This window comes from Hemiscyllium ocellatum, chromosome 4, assembly GCF_020745735.1.
Source record: "Hemiscyllium ocellatum isolate sHemOce1 chromosome 4, sHemOce1.pat.X.cur, whole genome shotgun sequence".
Taxonomy (NCBI): domain Eukaryota; kingdom Metazoa; phylum Chordata; class Chondrichthyes; order Orectolobiformes; family Hemiscylliidae; genus Hemiscyllium; species Hemiscyllium ocellatum.
In genome coordinates this window covers 113,522,846-113,546,156 of record NC_083404.1, presented here as the reverse complement: position 1 = coordinate 113,546,156, position 23,311 = coordinate 113,522,846, and the positions used below count along the sequence as shown (strand labels likewise).

Genomic DNA, 23,311 nt, shown 5'->3' with positions numbered 1-23,311 from the left:
AATCTCCTTTCTTTACCCAGTCTAACTTAGATATGACTCCTGACACACAGTAATGTACTTCATTCCGAAATATCCTCTCATGTGGCCTAACTATTCAGTTGCACGGATAGAACAAATCCAAAAGCTGCCATTGCAACAGCAGCCAGGCCTATGAATGAATGTTGTTTCAATCCCCTTTTTATTAAAATGTATTTTTGAATTTTTTTAAAATTACAATTGTATAGCATTATGATGAGAAGTCCAGTATTATCTCCAACTCTCAAACAGTGTCACTTCTCCCAGCTGCACCAGGTCAGTGTCAACTATTCTTTGTGAACACTCCAGACCACACTACCAAATCTATATTAGGTTCCAGCTAAGGACTTTTAACGTCTATTGAAAATAGATACTGTGTGCCATACAATAGGTTTACTGCAAGATTAAGCTTCAAGATTCCACAAAGTAAGATGTATTATGTAACATAATACAATGTACAATCTACAACTTATTTCTAACAACTATATGAAGAGATGTATAATGGATGATAAATTTAAAGTCATTTGTTATGCACTATTACCTAAAAATCAAAATCACTGCAATCAGCTGTGCAGAGTGGGACTGGAGTTTACTTGTTTTTTCAATCCAGTTCAGCCAATTGCAGTAGTGGGATGAATTGAATCTAATACATGTTTTAAAGATTTTCTACTCTGAGACTGTGCACAACATTTATTTTGTTTGATTGGGGTTTAGAAATAATAATTATAACAAATAATGTCACGTTGGCAAAAGTGACTATTGATATTTGAAGTATATTTTCAGTGCTTTGACAATGATAATGGCTCTGCTGCTCCTGCAGGTCTTTTCTCATTCTGAAAGAAACACTCAATAACCTTCTGGATTGTTCTCTCTCTGTCTCCCTGTGTCACAGAGAGTTGCTAGGCTGCAGCCGAGTTTGTTGCTGGGCTATGGCCCATTTTCGCTTCCTTTCTTCAGTCTGTTTTCTTATGTACTAAACTATGCACCTTAAGGATTTTAAAAATTCTCCTAGTTAATGTCCTAAACCTCAAACCCATATTTATCTCCAAGATTGCTCTTAGTTCCCCATTTCATGTGCATTCCCATTTGTAGACTGAAGATATGAAGGACATATCATGTAATGATGATGCAGGGGAACCTGGCTGGGCAATGCTGCAAATACCTGCCAGATCAATACAGGCATTAAAATCTCATCCTTAGAGTGCTTGTGGTGCATGCCAGCTATCACCCTGGTGTAAGTGTGAACATTGTTCTGCATCAATCTGTAAAAATGTCATCCCTTATTCCTGCCGCATCAGTTCCCAGGATGACCAATTTCACCTTAGAAAATCCCAGATGGCCTCCTTCTTCCACGATCGCAACTTTCTTTGCCACATGGTTGACAGTGCCCTCCAGCGTATCTCCTTCACTTCCCACACCACTGCCCATAAACCCCACCCCTCCCAACTAACAAAGATCGAACTCCCCAGTCCTCAGCTTCCACCTCACCAACCTTTGCATACATCACATCATCCTTCACCACTTCTGCCACCTCCAAACAGACCCCACCACCAGAGATATATTTTCCTCCCCACTACTAACAGCATTCCAAAGAGACTATTCCCTCTGCGACTCCTGGATCCCCAAGCATACACCCCATTCCTGACACCTTCCCCTGCCACCACAGGAATAGCAAAACCTGGACATACAACACTCCCCCCACCTCCGTTCAAGGCACCAAAGGATTCTTCCACATCCATTAGAAAGTTACCTGCACCTCTACCAATGTCACTAATGTATCTGTTGCACCAGGTATGGTCTCCTCTACATCAGGATGACAAGATGCCTTCTTGCAGATCATTTCGGAGAACATCTCTGGGACACCTGCACCCACCAACCCAACCACCTCCTGGCTGAACACTTCAACTCCCCCTCCCACTCTGTCAAGGAAATGCAGGTCCTGGGACTCCTCCACCGCCAAACCGTTACCACCCAATGCTTGGAGGAAGAACACCTCATATTCCGTCTTGGGACCCTGCGACTACAGGGAATGAATGTGGAGATCAACAGTTTCCTCGTTTCTCCTCCTTCCCCATTATCCCAGTCCCAAGCCTCCAACTCAGCACCACTCTCTTGACTTGTTCATCACCTTTCCCAAATATCTGCTGCACCCCGCCCAATCTATCACCTTCTCCCTCACCTTCATCTACCTATCGCTTTCTCAGCTACCTTTCTCCCAACCCCACCCCCCTCCCATTTATCTCTCCGCCACCCCTCTCCCCCGCCAGCCCACAAGTCTCATTCCTGATGAAGGGCTTATGCCTGAAACATCAACTCTCCTGCTTCTCAGATGCTGCCTGACCTGCTGTCCTTTTCCAGCATCACACTCTCACCCTTGATCTCTAGCATTTGCAGTCCTCACTTTCTCAAGGGCACAGATCTCTCGGATGAAGTACATGACTGCCTATGGCCAACCCGCTTGGTTGGCAGAGGATGAACCCCATGACTGACTGTGGTATCCTCTGATAGATTGTACTCTGTTCTCAGCCCATTAAGCAGTCATTTCCTTTGACTTTCACACAACACTACTTATTTCTAGCACATGCAGTGCACGTGCCGCAGCCCTGATGTTGATGTAACACAGCGCTACACAATTCCATGATCACTCCCACAGAGACTGAAACATTTGCCCTTCAGTTCTTCCCAGTGTCACAAGCTTCCTGATCCTAAAAAGCAGGCTCTCAACCACAGAAGCTCCTTATCTTATCTTTAAAGAAAAGACCTTGTGCAATATAAAGCAAGCTAGGACCCACAAGATAAGTGGCCCCATGTTAGCACTAAAAAAATAAATGCCTGTCCCTGAACAAAAAGCAACCTGGTAGAAGCATGCAAATACTAGCTGACCCTCTGCTCCAAAGTAGGTGGTTGATGCTCTGTTGATCAAGAGCACATAAGATGATGTGAGGCTGGTGCCTTGCCAGTATTGGGTTGCATGGATGAAATGTCCAGGACCATGGAGGTAAAAGATGTAATTCCACATAACGAGAAGCACAGCCAAGAGCTGCAACAGATGCTGACGAGATAAGTTGTCAAATACCAGCTCTGTTTTACCTGTCAAGGTTATGCATCATCTAGTTTCTCAGTTGAAGAAAGGGAGATTGGAAATGTAATGATAATATATCAGGTTGAGGTACCAATGGGATGCAAATTAATGGAAATAAACTTGCCATCACTTGAGGGTGATGTTCAGGATTTGCCAATTAAGCCTCAGGATTAAATCATGTGAGCTTTTCAATCGGTGATCACCTCAAATTCACTTTATTAACTACATACCATGGGCCAGTGGCATCATGGATTAACATTTATTGCCCATCCCTAATTAAAGTTTGTTCACAGTGTCTTGTTAGAGCCATTTCAGAGGACAGTTGATTCTTCGATACCTCGAGTCTGATGATGGCTTGATTCACCCATTTGCAATATCTGAAAGCTGTTGCTAAGATACCCTGGGATCCCTGGCACCAGTGCCATTTATGCACCCAATCCAGCTCCTCAGTCCAGAGCTCCCCTGCACAGTTTATGACATTTGCCCCGAGATAGCAAGTAAAGAACATTAGCAGTCCACTCTGTGGACAGGGACACAGAGGTCCTGGGAGATGTGAGATTTCCTCTTTGCCCAGGATTGGCAGAGGAGGCCATGACACCAGATTTTGCAAGCCTTGTCTGAATTTGATTTCTGGGTCAATGCAGCCTCAGCCATCTAGAGGAATACCCAGCATTGTAGAAAGAAAATCAATGGTCTTCTCCACTCCATCAGTGTAAGCACCACCATCTTGTCTCTGATGGCTCACACTTTTCTCCCTCTGCACTGCATGATCTGTCATGATTATATTGTATGGCAGAGCATGCTCAAAGAGACAAATGGCCTACTTGCGTTGTTATTCTCTAAGTTTCTATCCACTTCCTACCAAAACTCATGCTCTACCACATCCTCCCTCACTCCCTCTTACCCACCCAGTTTCCCCACAATACGAAGTCAACTACTCACTCTCTGGAGCTCAGTTTCAGATTTCTTTTAAAAAGCTGTTTATAAGCAGATCACAAAGATATTTATCCATGCCTAATGGTAGACTGGCAAACTTGTCTTGTTCTAATTGTGATTTCCTCGTCTCCATAACTTCAGGTATTGGTCTACAGCCCACATTTTTTTAAGTATGTTTATGACAACTGGAATGAGCATCATGGAAGATACTCCTCAACTGGCATGCTGAGTATCATTTTTGCACTTCATGTCTGTGATGAGGTAAATGTGACTTTTGATACATTTTAACTGGCGAAAAGAAGAATATAAGCCCTTTAGAGCTCTATTTCTTATTTGATAAATAAACCATTAAAAATAACCCGAGATCCATATAGATTTGATTTGGAGTTGTTGGTGTTGGACTGGGGTGTACAAAGTTAAAAATCACACAACACCAAGTTATAGTCCAACAGGTTTAATTGGAAGCACTAGCTTTCGGAGCGATGCTCCTTCATCAGGTGGTTGTAGAGAACACTATTGTAAGGCACAGAATTTATAGCAAAAGTTTACAGTGTGATGTTACTGAAATTATACTTGAAAATTACCTTGATTGTCTGTTGAGTTCTTTCATCTGTTTGAATACCATGATGGTTTCACTTCTTCCATGTGTAAATCACAAAACCTTTTTTTTAAAGTAGCATTCTCAGGTTAGCTGTAACAATTGATGTTAGCTGGACAATATATTGAAAGTGTTAGCCCCCTGTGTTCGCTGTCTATGCCATGATGTTTAGATTGATTCTAACCTAAAAAGTGAGATAACAGAGTTTTACATGAATTCATGCAATTTTTGAGCAAAGTACAATGTAACTCTGCAAGTACAAATTCACCCCACAAAATATATGTGTGTGTGTGTGTGTGTGTGTGTGTGTGTGTGTGTGTGCGCGTGCGCGTGTGTGTATCTGGGTTGGGGGTTGTGAATGTGAGAGAGAGTGTATATGTGTGTGTAGCGAGTGTAGAGAGTCTTAAGTCTGTGAGGGGTGTATATGTGAGTGTGGGAGTGTGTGTGTGTCTGGGATGGGGGAGTTGTGAGTGTCTGTGAGAGAGAGTGTATATGTGTGTGCATGAGTGGAGAGTGGTCTAAGTCTCTGAGAGGATGCTTGTGTGCATGTGGGAGTGTGTGTGTTTGTAAGGGTGTGTGTGAGTGTCTGTGTGCATGTCTATGTATATGTGTGTCCGTGTTTATGTGTGTGTATAGGAGTGCTTATGTGTGTGCGTGGTGTGTGAGTGTGTGTATATAGGAGTGTCTGTGTGTGTGTATGGTGCAATGGTGATCACCTGTAATGTGACATAAACATCATGGCATAGACAGAGAACACAGGGGGCTAACACCTTCAACATATTGTCTAGCTAACATCAATTGTTACAGCTAACCTGAGAACGCAACTTTTAAAAAAAGGTTTTGTGATTTACGCATGAAAGAGGTGAAAGAGTCATGGTATTCGAACAGATGAAAGAACTCAACAGGCAATCAAGGTATTTTTCAATGTATAATTTCAGTTACATCACACTGTAAATTCTTTCTATAAATTCTGTGCCATACAATTGTGTCCTCCACTATCACCTGATGAAGGAGCTGCGCTCTGAAAGCCTAGTGTGCTTCCATATAGATTTGAGCATAAAAGCTTGAGGGGGTGATCTAATTGAGATGTTTAAAATACTAAAGGTAATTGGCCAGGTAGATTCTCTGATAGGAAAATCAAGAACAAAGTTTGTAAACTTAAAATTGAAATCAGACCATTTAGAGTGAAATCTGGAAGCTCTTATTCACATTGTCCAACTTGAGAATTCTCTTTCACCAAAAGGTTATGGTTGCTATGGCAAACAGGGCTTCCAAGGAATTAAAGGTTTTTTTTATTCATTCATTGGATCTGGCCATCCCTGGCTGGATTTACTTCCCATCCCTAATTGTCTTGCTAGAGCCATTTAGAGGGCAGATCGGAGTCAACCACATTTCTGTGGGCCTAGTGTTACGTGTTAGCCAGACCAAGTAAGAATAGCAGATTTCCATCCCTAAAGAACATTAGTGAACTGGGTGGGTATTTATGATAGTTGACAATAATTACATGATTGCTATTAGACTGGGTTTTAATTTGGGAATGGAATGTAGGTAAAGAGTTGCCAATGATCTAATTCAGTGATGAACTTAGCTCAAGGGGCTGAATGGCCTACTCCTGGTTCTTTAATGTTCTGTGAAGAAGTTGTGAATTTTATCCCAGTTCTATACACTTGAGACTGCTAATCTCAGTGGACTAATTAGCTTCATCACCCATGTGGAAGCAAGCTGAAATATGAGCAGGACTTATTTTCCCGTGATCTTTGTTGGAAAGATAGAGGACATTACTCTATGTGTGAGCCATCTAATGCCTCCACAATTTGTGAGGATAGTCCTATCCATGTAAGCGTGATAAAAATGGGAATAAACTGGGACCTCCTTCTCATGTGAAGCATGACTTTAACATCAGTGCTGTCTCTGTTGTGCAGGTGAACATTTATGGATTTGGAGCCAACAGCATAGGACATTGGCATCATTACTGGGAGAAGAATGCAGGTGCAGGAGCCTTCAGAGCAACAGGAGTTCACGATGGAGATTTTGAAGCCAACATCACAAAGACGCTTGCCGATGTTGGTAAAATAAATTTATTCAAAGGCACTTGACACCGAAGCACTGTGAGTGAGCTACAGGCAAGCATTATGAGTCTGTAAATATCTTTGTGATTACTGTGGTGATGGATTGTTGAACTAAGAAAATGACAGTACTTTGGGAACTCAGAAATTTAGTTCCTGTTTATAATTAGCCAAATGAAAAGTCAAACTGCTTCTACTCTCTAACCCTAACCATACCTTGCTAAAACACCAGTTTTTTTTTTGTTCCCTATTTTACAACTATCTTTGAAAAGTCTGTTTCTCCATCCGGTCTAATTTGTACCAAACTGCAAGCAATTTGTTGACCTATAGCAATGACAGACTCTATTGAAATTATTCACTATGTCCGTCCATAGTTTTAATCTGGGAGAATGTGAGGACTGCAGATGCTGGAGGTCAGAGTTGAAAAGTGTGGTACTGGAAAGGTACAGCCAGTCAGGCAACATGCGAGGAGCAGGAGAGTCGAAGTTTGCTCTTCATGAGGAAGAGCTTGATGAAGAGCTCATGGTCGAAACATCGACTCTCCTGCTCCTTGGATGCTGCCTGACACAGCTGGGCTTTTCCAACACCACACTTTTCGACATAGTTTTATTCTGAAAATCAGTTCTCCAGTTAGGGAGTGAGAAATAGACAGAACCTGACTGTTGTGCGCTATATTAAAACATAGGAAGTGTCAAAATAAATCTGAGTTCAGTAGGTGTGATCAGATCATGTAGACAGCTTTCCACTAGGGCCAAATTACAACAGGATTATCAACGTGAGAGAGACTGGTACAGCCAACAACCCATGGTAAAGACATTAGTGGCAAGAATTTGGGCAGCATGGTGGCACAGTGGTTAGCACTGCTGCCTCACAGCGCCAGGGACCTGGGTTCAATTCCCGCCTCAGGCAACTGACTGTGTGGAGTTTGCACATTTTCCCCGTGTCTGCGTGGGTTTCCTCCGGGTGCTCCGGTTTCCTCCCACAGTCCAAAGATGTGCGGGTCAGGTGAATTGGCCATGCTAAATTGCCTGTAGTGTTAGTTAAGGGGTATATGTAGGGGTATGGGTGGGTTGCGCTTCGGCGGGTCGGTGTGGACTTGTTGGGCCGAAGGGCCTGTTTCCACACTGTAAGTAATCTAATCTAATATTCTTGAATTGTAAATAAATGAAGTTATGGAGAGGAAAAGCTGGACGCTTTACATGACTGATGAAGGCTACAAATGAATTGTGAAGATTTGAAATAATTTGCGTTGTATTCAAATATGAGACCTTGTTTATCTTATAGACTGACATTTAACGAAATGTGATATGGGGTCAGCACAACACTCAGTCCAACTTAGCCAAACATAAATCTGTAAACTCCAGAATGACAAAGTGGATAAACATGGCATCAGATGCAACTTTTTTCAGAAAATGTTAAAGTTCCATCACTGGCCCGTGCTCAGTTAAATAATCATAAGCAACGTTCCATGCAATAGAAGAGAAACCCCAGTCTGGCTATGTCTTTCAATCACAGCTGAGTTACCTCAAATTCAGTGTGTCCATCGGGGCAGATATTGAGTAAGGTCAGAATCAAAACTAGGTCATGATTCCTGTACAATTGAGTATCCTGCTATACTTATTGCCCAGATCTGATGTTGGGAGAACTTAATCAGATTACTCAGCATCGTAGAACCATTTCCCAGAAAGTAACCATGGTATTCAGGAAATGAGTCAAGTGAAAGAAATCTCACCAATCCTCATGCAGCTTTTCACTGTTAAAAAATGCTAATGGTTCATGAAAAATTGAGGATAAAGCATTTTCTCATTTTATTACAAATTGTGTTGAAAGTCATTATCGCATCTTGGACTTTATATAACGAGCCACTCCCATCATCAAAACAAAATGTCAGATGCTGTTTTTAACTAAAATCTGTGACCTTTAATCTCATTATATAGCACTTTGAAAGGACACTGATCTTATTATGATATTACCCAGTGAAGTACTTAATTGGATTAGGTTTCATACAGAACTATATCTGTTTGAGCTGATAGGGATATATAATTGATTCTGGTTCCCTGCCCTGATCTTTAGCAAATCTGCAATGAATTGGTCTTGGCATTGATTTGCATTACGTTTGATCGTTCTATCGGCTCTATAGCTAGAAAAATCGAAATTCAATCCCCGTACGGACCTCACTTTAAACAACACTATGGCTGCTACTGTTGGACTTGCTGCCTCCGAGTAAGGGAATGAAACAGCCAGGATTTCTGCTCCTGATCACTATACTGTTGGAAAGCATACTCTTGTGGCTGTTGGCTGAAGATGGGATCGGATTCAGCTCTGGTGCTCTCTCAGTAAAGTAAGCTTGCTGGCCCTTGCCATTGAGGCTTATTCATGAAACATGGCTACATGAATTTGAGTCAAAGCCACCGTCTCTCCTGAAAAGTTCTCAAGTCTCTTCACCGTTCAACCAATGCACTGACCAGTTGATGGGACAGAGGTGTACGGATATCTGCATGTCATTTTAAGCATTTAAGTAGAACTGAAACTGAACAAGGTGAATCTCCAACACCGACAGAATGAAAGTTGAAAAACGCTACCTCTTACACTGAAAACTGGACTTTTGAAAAGATCATAACCAAATAATTATCTGACAAGACCAAATTGCCTTAAACTTAGCTGTAAAATGCTTTCCATGACTGAAGCTGTGGAGTAACAGCAAAACAGAGAAGCGAAGGCATTTCTTGCATTAATGCATCATAGTTTAATCAGCCATCAAGCAATTACATAGGCAGGCTAAAATCTTATAAAAAGATGCTTGAGGATGGCTAAGTTGAAATTGATGGACATCAATAGTGTGTATGTGTGTGTGCGCGCGTGTGTGTGTGTGCGTGTGTGCGTGTGTGTGTGTGTGTCTCATGTTATTGTGTGAAGCCAGCAGAGTTATGCAGAAGACTAATACATACATGCTTGGCTGATCATTTTCACCTGAAAAGACTGTCAAAGCATAGATAATACTTCTAGAATTCCACGTCATACAGTGGAAGGTGAACTTTGAAGTATGGTTAGAAGGGTTAATTCCTACTATCTCACTCCTCCTTACTCCCATATTCCTAACAAGGTCAAGTTGAACTTAGATCTATAATACTATTAGCCTTACTTTGCTAATCTCATACATACCCAGTGGGTGTCACAAGGAATTTGGAGTTAACTCTTCAAAATTAGAAACCGGGAAGTTATTAATTATATCTATCAAATTAGTTAGTGAAATGGAAGAATACAGCCACTAATAATAACTCCTGAGAGAGTAATGAAGGGTTCTATTGTTGCACAGAATTTTTCAATGAAGTGTGTATAAATGACAACCAGCTAGTAATCTGACTTTCGAAGTTTCAATCAACTGCAGGCTTTTAAGGAATATTTTTCTATCCTAAACTAACACTATATTATTGAAGTGGCCCAATGACTCGAGGATCAAAATTTTTGAAGACTTGAAAATAGTCAATGGGAAAGGAATTCTGAATTTTGTTCACATAGTTCACTACTCTGTATCTCAAAATATATGTTTGAAATTAGAATTGTAGCACCTGGGATCTTGGTGTCACCTTGGACTCCTACTTGGCCTTAGCATCTTTCGATTGAAAAATATAACCAAGTGAATGTCGTGTGTAATTTAAGAAGCAGTTAAGTTTCCAGATTAGGTCACTTATTACTTGGCTGTAAGACCATGACAGTGTGGGCTTTGTTTGGTGCTGAATAAAACTGATCTCAGCATTACAGTGTCAAAGACATGGGAAATGGTCTTACTGACCCATAAGGTAGATTGAGAAGAAAAATCTACAGAGTTTTGATTATTATCAATGTTCGTTTAGACCCTGCTGCAATATGAAATACAATGCACTACTGGCGATGCAGTAAAAAGCCTGCTCGCGCACACATGAAGAATATAAGGGAGTGACCAAACAGCAAGTCACTGCCACCTGGAGAAGTGTACCTAATAATGAGATATCAGTTCAATCACCAGTTACACATCTGTCCCGATTTTTATTTCTACTGAAGTTGATGGAGGAGAAGTTTGAGACAGTTTTGTAGCAAGAGACTGAAATTCTAATGCCTATAACTTTATATTTAAGATTTTTTCAATTATCCTTTGTGGAAGGAAAATGGGAAGCTTAACTTTTATTTTGATTGTTTTTTTTAATTCTGGGATTGAAGTGTAAATGGGATGATAATTTTAGTGAAGTACTTCAGAAATTATATAATGTATTAAGGCTTTTTACTTCATTCAGTGCCTTTCTATGTCAATACCAGTTCTATGTAATGTTGTAAATTTAAGTGTTTAACTTAGGAGGATGGAGAGAAACAGTAGGAGAGACGAGCAATAAAGGATGACAATTTTTTTAAAACCCTTACTTAACTCTTGCCTTGTGCCATTTACCACCACAGAGCTTGACTAATGCTTCTATGAAATTATTCTTGAAGCCAGGTGGCAGGGAAATAGTCAATTTCCTTTGTAAGTGTCCATAAGTCCCACCCTATGTTCAGAAACGTCCTCATGGTATCATCATAGAGAGTTTTCCCCTTTCCTGTCCTCACTGTGGCACAGGATTTCATTGCAAGTTTGAAACTGTGCCAAATTAGCCAGACAGATTCAATGTCCATTTTCCACAGCACCACTGTTTAATCGCATTCGAATAACAACATTAGAACTAAGAGCAAGAGTAGGCAATTCAGCCTATTTTGAGCCTGTTCCATCATTAGATATGATCATGACTAATAATTTCTCAGCCTGCTCTCCATAACCTTTCAAACTGTTACTAATTAAATATCTGTATATGTCCTCCTTCAAATTTACTCAATGTCTCAGCGTCCACTACATTCTGAGTAGTGAATTCCACAGATTCATGACCCTTTGAGGGAAGTAATTTCTCTTCATCTCCTTTTGATTTGTAACTTGATAACGTGATAACCACTTGCTTTTCCAACAATTTATGATTAGAATTTTTTTATGTCAATATTTTCATTTGAAATCAAATTCCTGTGTAATGATTGGAATAAAGGGATTTTCAGCAATGTTCTGGGAGCCAAATTTCATTCACTACTTAGTAACAATTATAAATCAATGCCATAGAATTGTAGAATAGTCAAGTATCCATCTGCAAGAGCGATTCAGCCAGCCCCATTCACTTTCAACCTCTGTCCTTGCCCTGTAGCCTTGCAAATATTTTACTTGGAGATACTTAGGCAATTGCCTTTTAAAAGCCCAACTGAAATTCCATCCATCACACGTTCAGATAAATAAAAAAAATCACTGTTTAATAATGATTCACCATAACTTCCATGTTTCTGTATTCTGTACTTCTACACATAAAGCTAAGAAACACGTATGCTTTTTGGCTTTTTAACCCTATCAACACCTCTACTGATGTTTTCTGCATATATCCCCAGGTCTCTCAGTTGCTGTGTTCCTTGAGGGTTGCCCCCTTTGGTCTATATTACATCACCAAGACCTTTTAACCAAAATAAATATGTTTCAGATTTATTTGTATAAAATTTATGGTACATTAAATTTCATCTGTTTATTGTAAAAAATCAGTAGTCTTTGTATTTGGTAGCACTATAAACAACATTGTATTAAATAGTCTGAAAACAACTATTCATCACTACATTCACCATTCATTGTCACTCATTCAACTTTGAATATATGCTATCATTGTCCCATTTATTCCATTCACTGACAAACCTTTCTTTTAAGCAAACTTATTAACCTTTTGGATATCCATAAATCAATAACTTTTCAATATAACTTGGCAGTAAAGGCAGATGTCAAGTACTTATTTAATACTTCACCTATGACCTCCATTTGTAGATCCCCTTTTTGGTCTCTAATTTTTCTCATCCCACTTTTTAGTACCTTTTTCTTATCTATATGCCTTCACTGGACTTCGTTGCCATTTTGTGCTGAATTCAGTCAGCCAGATGCAAAGAAGCATTGACAATCCCATAGTGTGAGAAGAACGATCTATGGATATCCTTGCTGTCACTTCCATGCTCCTTCATCTTTCCTACACACACACAGACTTGGTTGGTTCATTGTTAAGGCTGAAGGATGACCACTTGGGTATGAGGGAGAACCATCATCTGTATCCCTGTCAATGAGAAAGTTGAGATAATTGGAGTGAGGCAAAAATGGAATTAATGTTATCTTGACCACTATAGTGATTATAATAGCACATAGTAACAGATATTAATAATTCAGAGCTCATATCCTGGTGTATGAATCACCAAGAAATTGTTATGGAGATGCAAGTGATTAGGAAGGCCACAAGAATGCTGGCATTTACAACAAAATAAATTAAATTAAGAAGTAGGAAAGTTTTACTGTATCTTGTGTAAGAATACATTTGCATTACTGTCGACAGTTTAGTCTCCTTACTGGAAAAAGGTTACCGTTTGGAGAAAGTTCTTTCGACTCACTCTTGGGCTGATCATACGAAGACTGTCTGAACACATTGGGCTGTACTCACTGGATGTTCAAAGAATGAGAGATAACCTTACTAAAAATATAAGATCTTGAGAGAGCTAGGTAAGAGGAATACAGAAAGGATGTCTCCTCAAGGTAGGGTGAGATTAGAAATAATAAATTTAATAAGATTAGAACAAATTAATACATTTAAAAATAAGGGGTCTCCCTTTTAAGGCAGATTATAAGAAATGTTTTCTCTCAGTGAGTCATCAGTCTTTACAATTTTCTTTTCAAAGCAATGAAGGCAGAGTCATTGAACTTTCTCAAGATAAAATGGATAGATTTTTGATACACAAGTCAGTGGTTAAGGAGGAGCAGTGAGAACAGTGACATTGAAACCACAGTAAAATCAGGCATGATCTCATCAAATAATGGAACATGATTGAAGAACCAAATAGCATTCCTGCTCCTGCTTTCAATGGAAAAATATTCTGGAAATGCCACTGAGATAACAGGCTGCTGCAAAAGGGGTAGTGCGTTGGCTCAGTGATTAGCACTGCTGCCTCACAGCACCAGAGACCTGGGTGACTGCGTGTGTGAGTTTGTACGTTCTCCCTGTGTCTGCATGGATTTCCTATGGATCCTCTGGTGACCTGCCACACTCCAAAATGGCGCAGATTAGGTGGATTGGCCATGCTAAATTGCCCATAGTTTCCAGGGATGTGCAGACTAGGTGATTTAGCCATGACTAATGCAGAGTTACAGGGATAAGGTAGGAAGATGGGTCTGGGCAGCATGCTTCTCAGAGGGTCGGTGTGGACTTGATAGGATGAAAGGCCTGCATCCACAGTGTAAGGCTTCCATGATTCTATGAAAAGGCTGAAGCTGTTCGCCCAAGTCCTTTGGGGGAAGAAATTTTCTTTTCTTATTAGCCAGGCCCTTATGTGGCTCCAATGTGGTTATTAGGAACTACCCTCTGAAATGTCTTAGCAAGCTACTCAGCTCAAGCAGAAGGTCAAGCAGTGCTTATTCAGAGTAACTGACAATCAATGCCAGCCTTAGCAGCATAGTCCACATCCTGAGAATGAACAAGGAAAAGAGAAATTCGCCTACTCTTTCTTCCATCCTCTGAGTGAATCATTTTCAATATTCATATTTGTTGTTGTCTCTTAAGAAATTCTTTTAAGAAATGGATATTTTACAGGATAATTTTTTTTATATTAATTGATGGGTCAGTGAATATTTTGAAATTCCTGGCAGTTTAGGTTTACAAGATCAATTTTATTTCTATCAATGATACAAATTACTGAAATTGCATCCATATTCAATAAAGTGTTATTCGTCATAATGCTGATTAGAGGAATGCTTAACCAGGCTACAGTCTGTGTATTTATTTTCAGCATTCACAGTTTGACTCATTGGAGGATATATTGATAAAATCAGGTTATTTTAATGTAGATTGCCATTGACGCATCATCCTGTATCAAAGGGAGAGATGCCTTTATATTCCTGGTTTTCTGACTCACTTCCTTTCAAGCTTCATTGTCATATAGTAAAATGTTGCAGCCTGTGAGCAGCGATTTGACAAAGAGCTGTGCGTCTTCCTGTGACATCATTAGCTGTTGGCAATGATCAGGGAAGACCTGAAACACAAACAGGTACACCTTTCACACAGGGTGCCAGCTTTTGGTTATTTGTAATGAGTAATAACCTCCAAACAGAGGGGGAGACCAGCATTCTGAGTATTGTACTGAGCTAGGGAGAGAACAGGAATGAAAATTATTAACAGGTGAAATTACTGATTCTGTTTGTTGTGCAGTGAAACTTCCCTGTTAGAAGATGAGTACAAGATACCCAAGTAGTGTCCAAATACTGGCTGCTTAATGTGTTGCCACCAGTATGTACCTCTGTTAGGAGTTAGTGCCTTCAGTGAAGGAGGGCAGGAGGGGAAAATGTTTGTGAGTAACCATTTTGACATGGGGTACGTTTAAACACTGGAGGTAGTTTTCTAAGTCCATACCAATGATGGAATCTATCAAGCAGGAAATCATGGAAATATTGCCTGTGACTTTCAATTCATAGGTATTGATTAAATACTAGTCCTAACAAATAGTGGGTATAAGTGGTGCATATGAGCAGCATACAAAGTGATCTTCTAATTTATACTTCGATTGTGTAAAGGCATGCCTGGAAATTATCCCCTACCTATACAACATTCATTTTCAAAACATTAGCTGTGTCAATGATTCTCCAGTCTGTCTTTGGCAGATCATTTGATTGTTGCCAAATTTCTAATTCAAAAGTCAGCCAGGTTTCTTCCTTATGTATTAAAAGATGTTGTATACTCATGTTGTCAATGAAAATAAATCATGTCTTATATTTCTAAAATGTGTTTCTGATTATGGGGTATGATTAAGTCCAATAAAATCTTATTGAAAGTTATTGTGAACATTTTTTTTGGCCTCTTGAACTCTTGCTTCACTTCCCTTGTATCCAGGAGTATATTTGTAAAATCAACTTATTCATAGTGATAAGTGTAATTAACAACCAGCCTACAGTTCCAATAGTGCATATTCCTGTTGTGACAGAAGACCATAAGATGAAAATGCAGAACAAAGCCATTCAAGTCTGCTTCACTTACAATAAGATCGTAATTGATCTGATAGTGCTTAATTCCACTTTCCTGTGTTTTTCCCATTAACCCTTGGTTCTCTCACTGCTGAAAGACCTATATATCTCAACCTTGAATATACCTACTGACCCAGCCTCCATAACTCTCCATGGAGGTAAAGAAGTCAATAAATTCACAATCCTCTCAGACAAGAAATTCCTCCGTATCTCTGTCTTAACCCTTTGTTCTGAAATTGTGCTATCAGATCCCTAGACTTACCCACAAGAGGAAACAACATATTTGCATTTAGGCTGTCAAGTCCTTTAAGAACCCTGTTTAAATAAGATTGTCTTATTGTTTTAAACTGCAATGAGTACAAGCTCAACCGCTTCTCATAAAACAAATGGGCTGGTTATATGGGCTCCTGGATTAGTGGTGCTGGAAGAGCACAGCAGTTCAGGCAGCATCCGAGGAGCAGCAAAATCAATGTTTTGGGCAAAAGCCCTTCATTAGGAATAGAGCCTGAAGGGTGGAGAGATAAGTGAAGGGGGAGGGGGGGTGGGGAGAAAGCAGCATAGAGAAAGAGAATAATAGGTGAGTAGGGGTAGGGATGAAGATGATAGGTCGGGGGAGTGGGTGGAGTGGAAAAGAAGATAGGCAGGTATGACAAGTCATGGGGACAGTGCTGAGCTGGAAGTTTGGAACTGGGGTGAGGTGGGGGGAAGGAGAAATGAGGAAACTGTTGAAGTCCACATTGAGATCCTGGGGTTGAAGTATTCCAAGGCGGAAGATGAGGCATTCTTCCTCCAGGCGTCTGGTGATGAGGGAGCAGCGGTAAAGGAAGCCCAGGACCTCCATGTCCTCGGCAGGGTGGGGGGGGGGGGGGGAGTTGAAATGTTGGGCCTCAGAGCGGTGTGGTTGATAGGTCGGGTGTCCTGGAGATGTTCCCTAAAGCGCTCTACTAGGAGGTGTCCAGTCTCCCCAATGTGGAGGAAACCGCATCGGGAGCAATGGATACAATAAATGATATTGGTGGATGTGCAGGTAAAACGTTGATGGATGTGGAAGTCTCCTTTGGGGCCTACGATGGAGGTGAGGGAGGTGTGGGCACAGGTTTTACAGTTCCTACGGTGGCAGGGGAAGGTGCCAGGATGGGAGGATGGGTTGTAGAGGGGGCGTGGACATGACCAGGTAGTCACAGAGGGAACGGTCTTTGCAGAAGGCGGAAAGGGGTGGGGAGGGAAATATATCTCTAGTGGTGGGGTCTGTTTGGAAATGGCAGAAATGTCGGTCGATGATTTGGTTTATGTGAAGGTTGGTTGGGTGGAAGGTGAGCACCAGGGGCATTCTGTCCTTGTTACAGTTGGAGGAGTGGGGTCTGAGGGCGGAGGTGCAGGATGTGGATGAGATGTGTTGGAGGGCATCTTTAACCACGTGGGAAGGGAAATTGCGGTCTCTAAAGAAGGAGGCCATCTGGTGTGTTCTGTGGTGGAACTGGTCTTCCTGGGAGCAGATACAACGGAGGCAGAGGAATTGGGAATACGGGATGGCATTTTTGCAGGAGGTAGGGTGGGAAGAGGTGTAATCCAGGTAGCTGTGGGAGTCGATGGGTTTGTAAAAAATGTCGATATCAAGTCGGTCGTCATTAATGGAGATGGAGAGGTCCAGAAAGGGGAGAGAGGTGTCAGAGACAGTCCAGGTAAATTTAAAGTCAGGGTGGAATGTGTTGGTGACGTTGATGAATTGCTCAACCTTCTCACGAGCATGAGGTGGTGCCAATGAAATCATCAATGTAGCAGAGGAAGAGGTGGGGAATGGTGCCGGTGTAATTATGGAAGATCGACTGTTCTACGTAGCCAACAAAGAGACAGGCATAGCTGGGGCCCATACGGGTGCCCATGGTTACCCCTTTGGTCTGGAGGAAGTGGAAGGATTCGAAGGAGAAATTGTTAAGGGTGAGGACCAGTTCAGCCAAATGAATGAGAGTGTTGGTGGAAAGGTACTGTTGGGGACGTCGGGAGAGGAATAACCGGAGGGCTTGGAGGCCCTGGTCATGGCGGATGGAGGTGTAGAGGGATTGGATTTCCATGGTGAAGATGAGGCATTGGGGGCCGGGGAAACGGAAGTCTTGGAGGAGGTGGAGGGCGTGGGTGGTATATCGAACATATGTGGGGAGTTTGTGGACTAGGGGGGATAGGACAGTATCGAGGTAGGTAGAAATGAGTTCAGTAGGGCAGGAGCATGCTGAGACAATGGGCCGGCCAGGGTCGTCAGGCTTGTGGATCTTGGGAAGGAGTTGGAACCGGGCAGGGCGGGGTTCCCGGACTATGAGGTCGGAAGCTGTGGATGGGAGATCTCCTGAGGTGATGAGGTTCTGTATGGTCTGGGAGATGATGGTTTGGTGATGGGGGGTGGGTCATGGTCGAGGGCGCGGTAGGAAGAGATGTCCTCGAGTTGGCGTTTGGCTTCAGCGGTGTAGAGGTCAGTGCGCCAGACTACCACTGCGCCCCCTTTATCTGCTGGCTTGATGGTGAGTTTGTGATTGGAGCAGAGGGATTGGAGTGCTGCGCGTTGTGAGGGTGAGAGGTTGGAGTCGGGGAGGGGGAGGTAGACAGATTGACGCGGTTAATATCCCGGCGGCAGTTGGAAATGAAGAGGTCGGGGGGGGGGTTAATAGGCCAGCACGGGGTGTCTAGGTGAATGCAGTGTGTTGGAGGTGGACGAAGGGGTCCTCGGAAGGTGGGCGGGAGTCCTGATTATGAAAGTAAGCTCAGAGGCGGAGGCAGCGGAAGAAGTGTTCGACGTCACGGCGTGTATTAAATTCATTGATGACTGGACAGAGGAGATGAAGGTGAGTCCTTTGCTGAGGACTGATCGTTCGTCCTCAGCGAGGGGGAGGTCTGGAGGGATAGTGAAAACTCGGCAGGGCTAGGAGCTGGGATCTGGTGTGGGTGTGGAGCTGGGAGGAGGGGCGGGGCCTGTAGCTCGAGTAGGTCTGGTGGTGGGGGGAATGGAGTGGAGTCATGAACGGGGTAGTGTTCCCCTCGGGGTTCTGGGGGGGCGGGGATGGTGACAGTGGGATCTGTGGGGGGCGTGTCAGCAGAACACAGGTGAGTGGCGTTGGTCAGTGCAGAAGTGGTGGCAAACACGGCAGTGGGGGGGGGGGCGGAAGTCACTGCGCATGTGACATCAGCGATGATGTCAGGGGTGGAAGTGATGTCTCTATATTTACCCGTGACTATAGGGAAGAAGCTTTTTCCCTTGATGGAAGGATCAATGTGGAGGTGCATGGATTTAAGGTAAGGGGCAAAAGATTTAAAGAAGATTGAGACAGAAAAGACTTTTTCACCCAGAGGGTGGTGGGAATCTAGAACTCGCTACCTGTAAGAGAGGTTGTGGCAAAAACCTTCTAACATTTAAGAAGTATTTAGATGTACACTTCTGATGCCAAGACATAGAATGGGATTAGAATAATTAGTTGGTTGTTTTTGACCAGCACATACTGAGCTGGAGAGTGTTTTTCGATATTGTAGACCTTTATGCCTATACAGTACATGAACAGGCCCTTCGGCCCACCATATTCATGCCGGTCATGATACTATTCTAAATTAATCCTATCTACTGGCACATGGACCATATTCTTCTATTCCTGCCTGTTCATGGGTCTATCTAAATGCCTCTTAAGTGTGGCTGGCACATCTACTACTACCACCTCCCCTGGCAGTGCATTTAAGGGATCTAACACCCTCTGTGCAAAAAGCTTTGCACACACATCTCCCTTAAACTTCCACCCTCTCACTTAAACATATCTACCCCCAGTATTTGACTTCTCCATCCTGGGAAAAAGTCTCCAACTATCTAACTTATCCATGCCTCTCATGGATAAGCTCTAGGAAAACGTCAAAGTCCAATCTCTCCTTATAACTAATACACTCCAATCCATACAGTATTCTGATAAACCTCTTTCCACACCCTCTCCAAAGCCTTCTCAGTCCGGGGACCAGGACTGCACACGAATAGTCCAAATGTGGCCTAACTAAAGTGTTATACATCTGCAACATGACATGGCAACATTTATGCATCAGAAGTGGGTACTGCAGACACTGGAGATTAGAGTCAAGATTAGAGTGGTGCTGGAAAAGCACAGCAGGTCAGGCAGCATCCAAGGAGCAGGAAAATTGATGTCTCGGGCTAAAGCCCTTCATCAGGAATTTTCCAGCACCACTCTAGTCTTGACAACATTTATACTCAATGCCCTGACTGATGAAAGCAAATATACTGCACACCTTCTTTACCACCTTATTCACTTGTGTTACCACTTTTAGAGAGCTTTGGCCTTACACCCCAAGATTTCTCTACACATAAATTCTCCTAAGAATCTTGCCATAAATTGTATAGTTTCCTCTTGCATTTGATCTCCCAAAATGCATTATCTCACAGTTATATTGGTTAAACTCTATCTGCAATTTCTGCACCCAACTTTCCAACTGAGCTCTATTCTAGCATTTCCTTTGATTAAACATCCTCACTATTGACAACTGTGCCAATGTACATATTGCTTGCAAACTTAATCACCAGCACACTTACATTTTCATTTAAATCATTTATATATATTACAAACAATAGAGGTCCCAGCACTGATCCTTGCAGAACACCACGATTACAGACCTCCAGTCAGAAAAACACCCCTCCACAACTCCTTCTGTCTTCTATGACAAAGCAAATTTTGTATCCAAATTGCCAACTTACCAGAGATTCCATTTGACTTCATCTTCTGGGCCAGTTTACCATGACAGACGTTGTCAAATAGTTTAGTGAAGCCCATGTAGTCAACATCCACTGCCCTACCATCATCAATCACCTTCATCACTTCCTGAAAAAAACTCAATCAAGTTTGTGAGACAAGACCCCACCCACCCCACCCCACCCTATGAAGCCATGTGTGTAAATGCTATATCTAAGAATCTTCTCCAATAATGTCTCTTGTCAATGTTTTAAGATTCCTATAAGGTGCCTATACTTTCCTGGAATGTCCCTGCTGCTCCTCCATAACAAAGGAACAACATTGGCTAGTCTTCAGTCTTCTGTGGCCTCACCTGTAGCTAAAGAGCAAGAACAGTTCCAAAGAAGGGTCAGTGATCTCAAATCATTAACTCATCTTTCTCTCCATGGATAGTGCTAGACCTGCTAAGTTTGTCTTGCAATTTCTGTTTTTGTAGCAGTTTTTCAGTTTCTGAAACTCTTCTCGAAGGCAGTGAGGTATGGAATGCAGTGAGCCAATTTCTCTACTATTTCATCATCCTTTCTTTAAAACCCTTTGATGGAGGCCATTGCAAAATATTGGTTTAAATTATCTGCCATTCCCTGTTTCCCATTATCAATTCCCAGGTTGCAATGTCCAAGAGTCCCACAATTACTTATGTTGCTCTATCTTTTTTATACTTGTAGATGAAAGGAGATTGATTCCTGAAGAAGGGCTCATGCTGGAAACGTCAATTCTCCTGCTCCTTGGATGCTGCCTGACCTGTTGCACTTTTCCAGGAACACATTTTCAGCTTATATCTGTAGATGCTCCTGCATCAATTACTTTCATAACCAGTTTTCTCCATTTTTTTTTTAGCTTTCTCATCATTTGCTGCTGGTTCCTAAAATAATTTCTAAACTTCTGGCCTACCACTAGTTTTAGCCACATTTTAATTGGGTATTCTCATTGACTGCTCTTGTTAATCACAGGTGCCACATCCTTCTCATTTAGTCCTTTTTAACCAGAATAAACTTTTGCTGAGCATTATAAAGCTCATCTCCTGCTCATCCAGTGACTTTCCCCAAGGTCTTTTTCCCAATCTACTTTAGACAGCTCTTTCATCAGGGATCTGTCATTGTTTTTATTTAAGCTGAGCATGCTGCTTTGAGACCTGAGTTGCTCTTCCTTGAACTGAATTTGAAATTCACATCTTGTTGTGGGAAAATATAGACATATGCAAAATATTTTTTAATGCCACCACACTTCCTTCTTCCATGTTAGAATTTTGACGCACACTGATTTTTTTCTCATTCAAGTATAAATGGAAATATTTACAACCTATTTGATTGTTGCTAGTCAATTCAACTCCCGTGTTCAATGCAAAGGTGGCTTGCGAGAAATAAGGACTAACACAAATGGAGACATTAACTTAAAAGTTACATTTTGGTGAAACCCACAGCAATCTGCTTTCTTCTTAAGATGGGAATGACCAGCTCTCTTCACATCCATGTGGAATTGTTAATAAAGATTAAACACTGAAAAGTCACAATGCTGGGGCGTACTTGTAGAAGCTACATATATGAATACATAGGGCTCTGTTCTTTGTATACAGAAAGAATATGTGACAGTCATTCACTGGATCATTTCCTAGAATGATTCTTTTAATTATTGATGAACAATTATAACTGTCAATGATTTATTGCTGCATTCTCCATGGCAACACCCAATCAATTAGAATTACACATGCCAACCAATCAGCACTGTCATCAGTTTTGGTATCTTTATTTTTAGTCTTGGCTGGGGCCTTGTTTACACTGCAAAGTGATTCCAGCAGCTTGGGTTCGTTTCCTGCACTGGCTGCGATCAGCATGAAGGTTCTCCTTCTCAATTTTTCCCCTTGCCTAAGGGTGATGACTTTCAGATTAATCCACAACAATTTGTCTGACTCTAATGAGAGAGCAGCCTTACAGTCCAGAAGTGCTATGGAGACTTTACTTTTATCAAATGTCCTGACAAAAGCAAGACAAAAATCACACAACATCAGGTTATAGTCCAACTAGTTTATTTGGAAGCACTAGCTCTCAGAGACAACTACCTGATGAAGAAACAGTGCTCCGACAGCTGGTGCTTCCAAATAAACCTGTTGGACTTTACCTGGTGTTGTGGTTTTTTTTAACTTTCTTCCCTGGGACGGCATTCTGCAGGTACAAATTATTTGTCCTAATGTTCTGCTCCTTCTAGCCTAATGTAGGAGCAGTGCTCCGAAAACTAGTGCTTCCAATTAAACCTGTTGGATTATAACGTGGTTTTGTGTGATTTTTAACTTTGAGGGAAATTAGTTGAGAATTACGCCTGATCCTAATGGCTCTGGATGGGGAGATTGTAAAAAATAATGCAGGCTCTTAGTGACATGGTCTTCTTTTGTATGAAACCCTTAGGACCAACAATGACATGCTTCCACTCCAGGCCGATGATTTCTGAGCTGGATCATCATCCAGTGCGTAAACTATTCACTTTTACCCATGGAGCAAGTGATGCTAAGGTAGATGAGTTAACTGGTCCTGACTGTGGAAAAACTCAAGTCACCTGAGATCACTGAGAAGTTTTGGATATGATGCCATTCTTGACTATATTCTCCTCATCTCACATCCCACCCTTTTCCTGCTATCTGATAACATGACTATGGACCTCTTTCTTGCTTCCACCCCATCCTCACATCAACCATTCCTTCCTGATGTTCTGCTTTCAGACATTGCCACCTGTACAGCTGCAGATCACCAGGAGTAAAGAAGGAACTGCACCACAACACTG

General features: G+C 41.8%; 1 protein-coding gene across 6 annotated transcripts in view; it reads left to right on the top strand.

Annotated features, from left to right (window-relative positions):
• Window positions 1-23,311, top strand: part of LOC132815076 (CMP-N-acetylneuraminate-beta-galactosamide-alpha-2,3-sialyltransferase 1-like) — a 145,824-nt gene that overhangs the window by 83,866 nt on the left and 38,647 nt on the right. For 4 of the 6 annotated variants that reach the window (XM_060823787.1, XM_060823783.1, XM_060823784.1 and 1 more), the window contains 2 exons: window positions 4,175-4,294; window positions 6,554-15,549. In XM_060823787.1, the coding sequence (XP_060679770.1) occupies window positions 4,175-4,294; window positions 6,554-6,727 (294 nt within the window). In that variant the 3' untranslated portion in view covers window positions 6,728-15,549. Of the gene's footprint in view, window positions 1-4,174; window positions 4,295-6,553; window positions 15,550-21,204; window positions 21,268-23,311 lie in introns of those variants that run through there. The other 2 variants (XM_060823786.1, XM_060823785.1) reach the window with 2 other exon arrangements.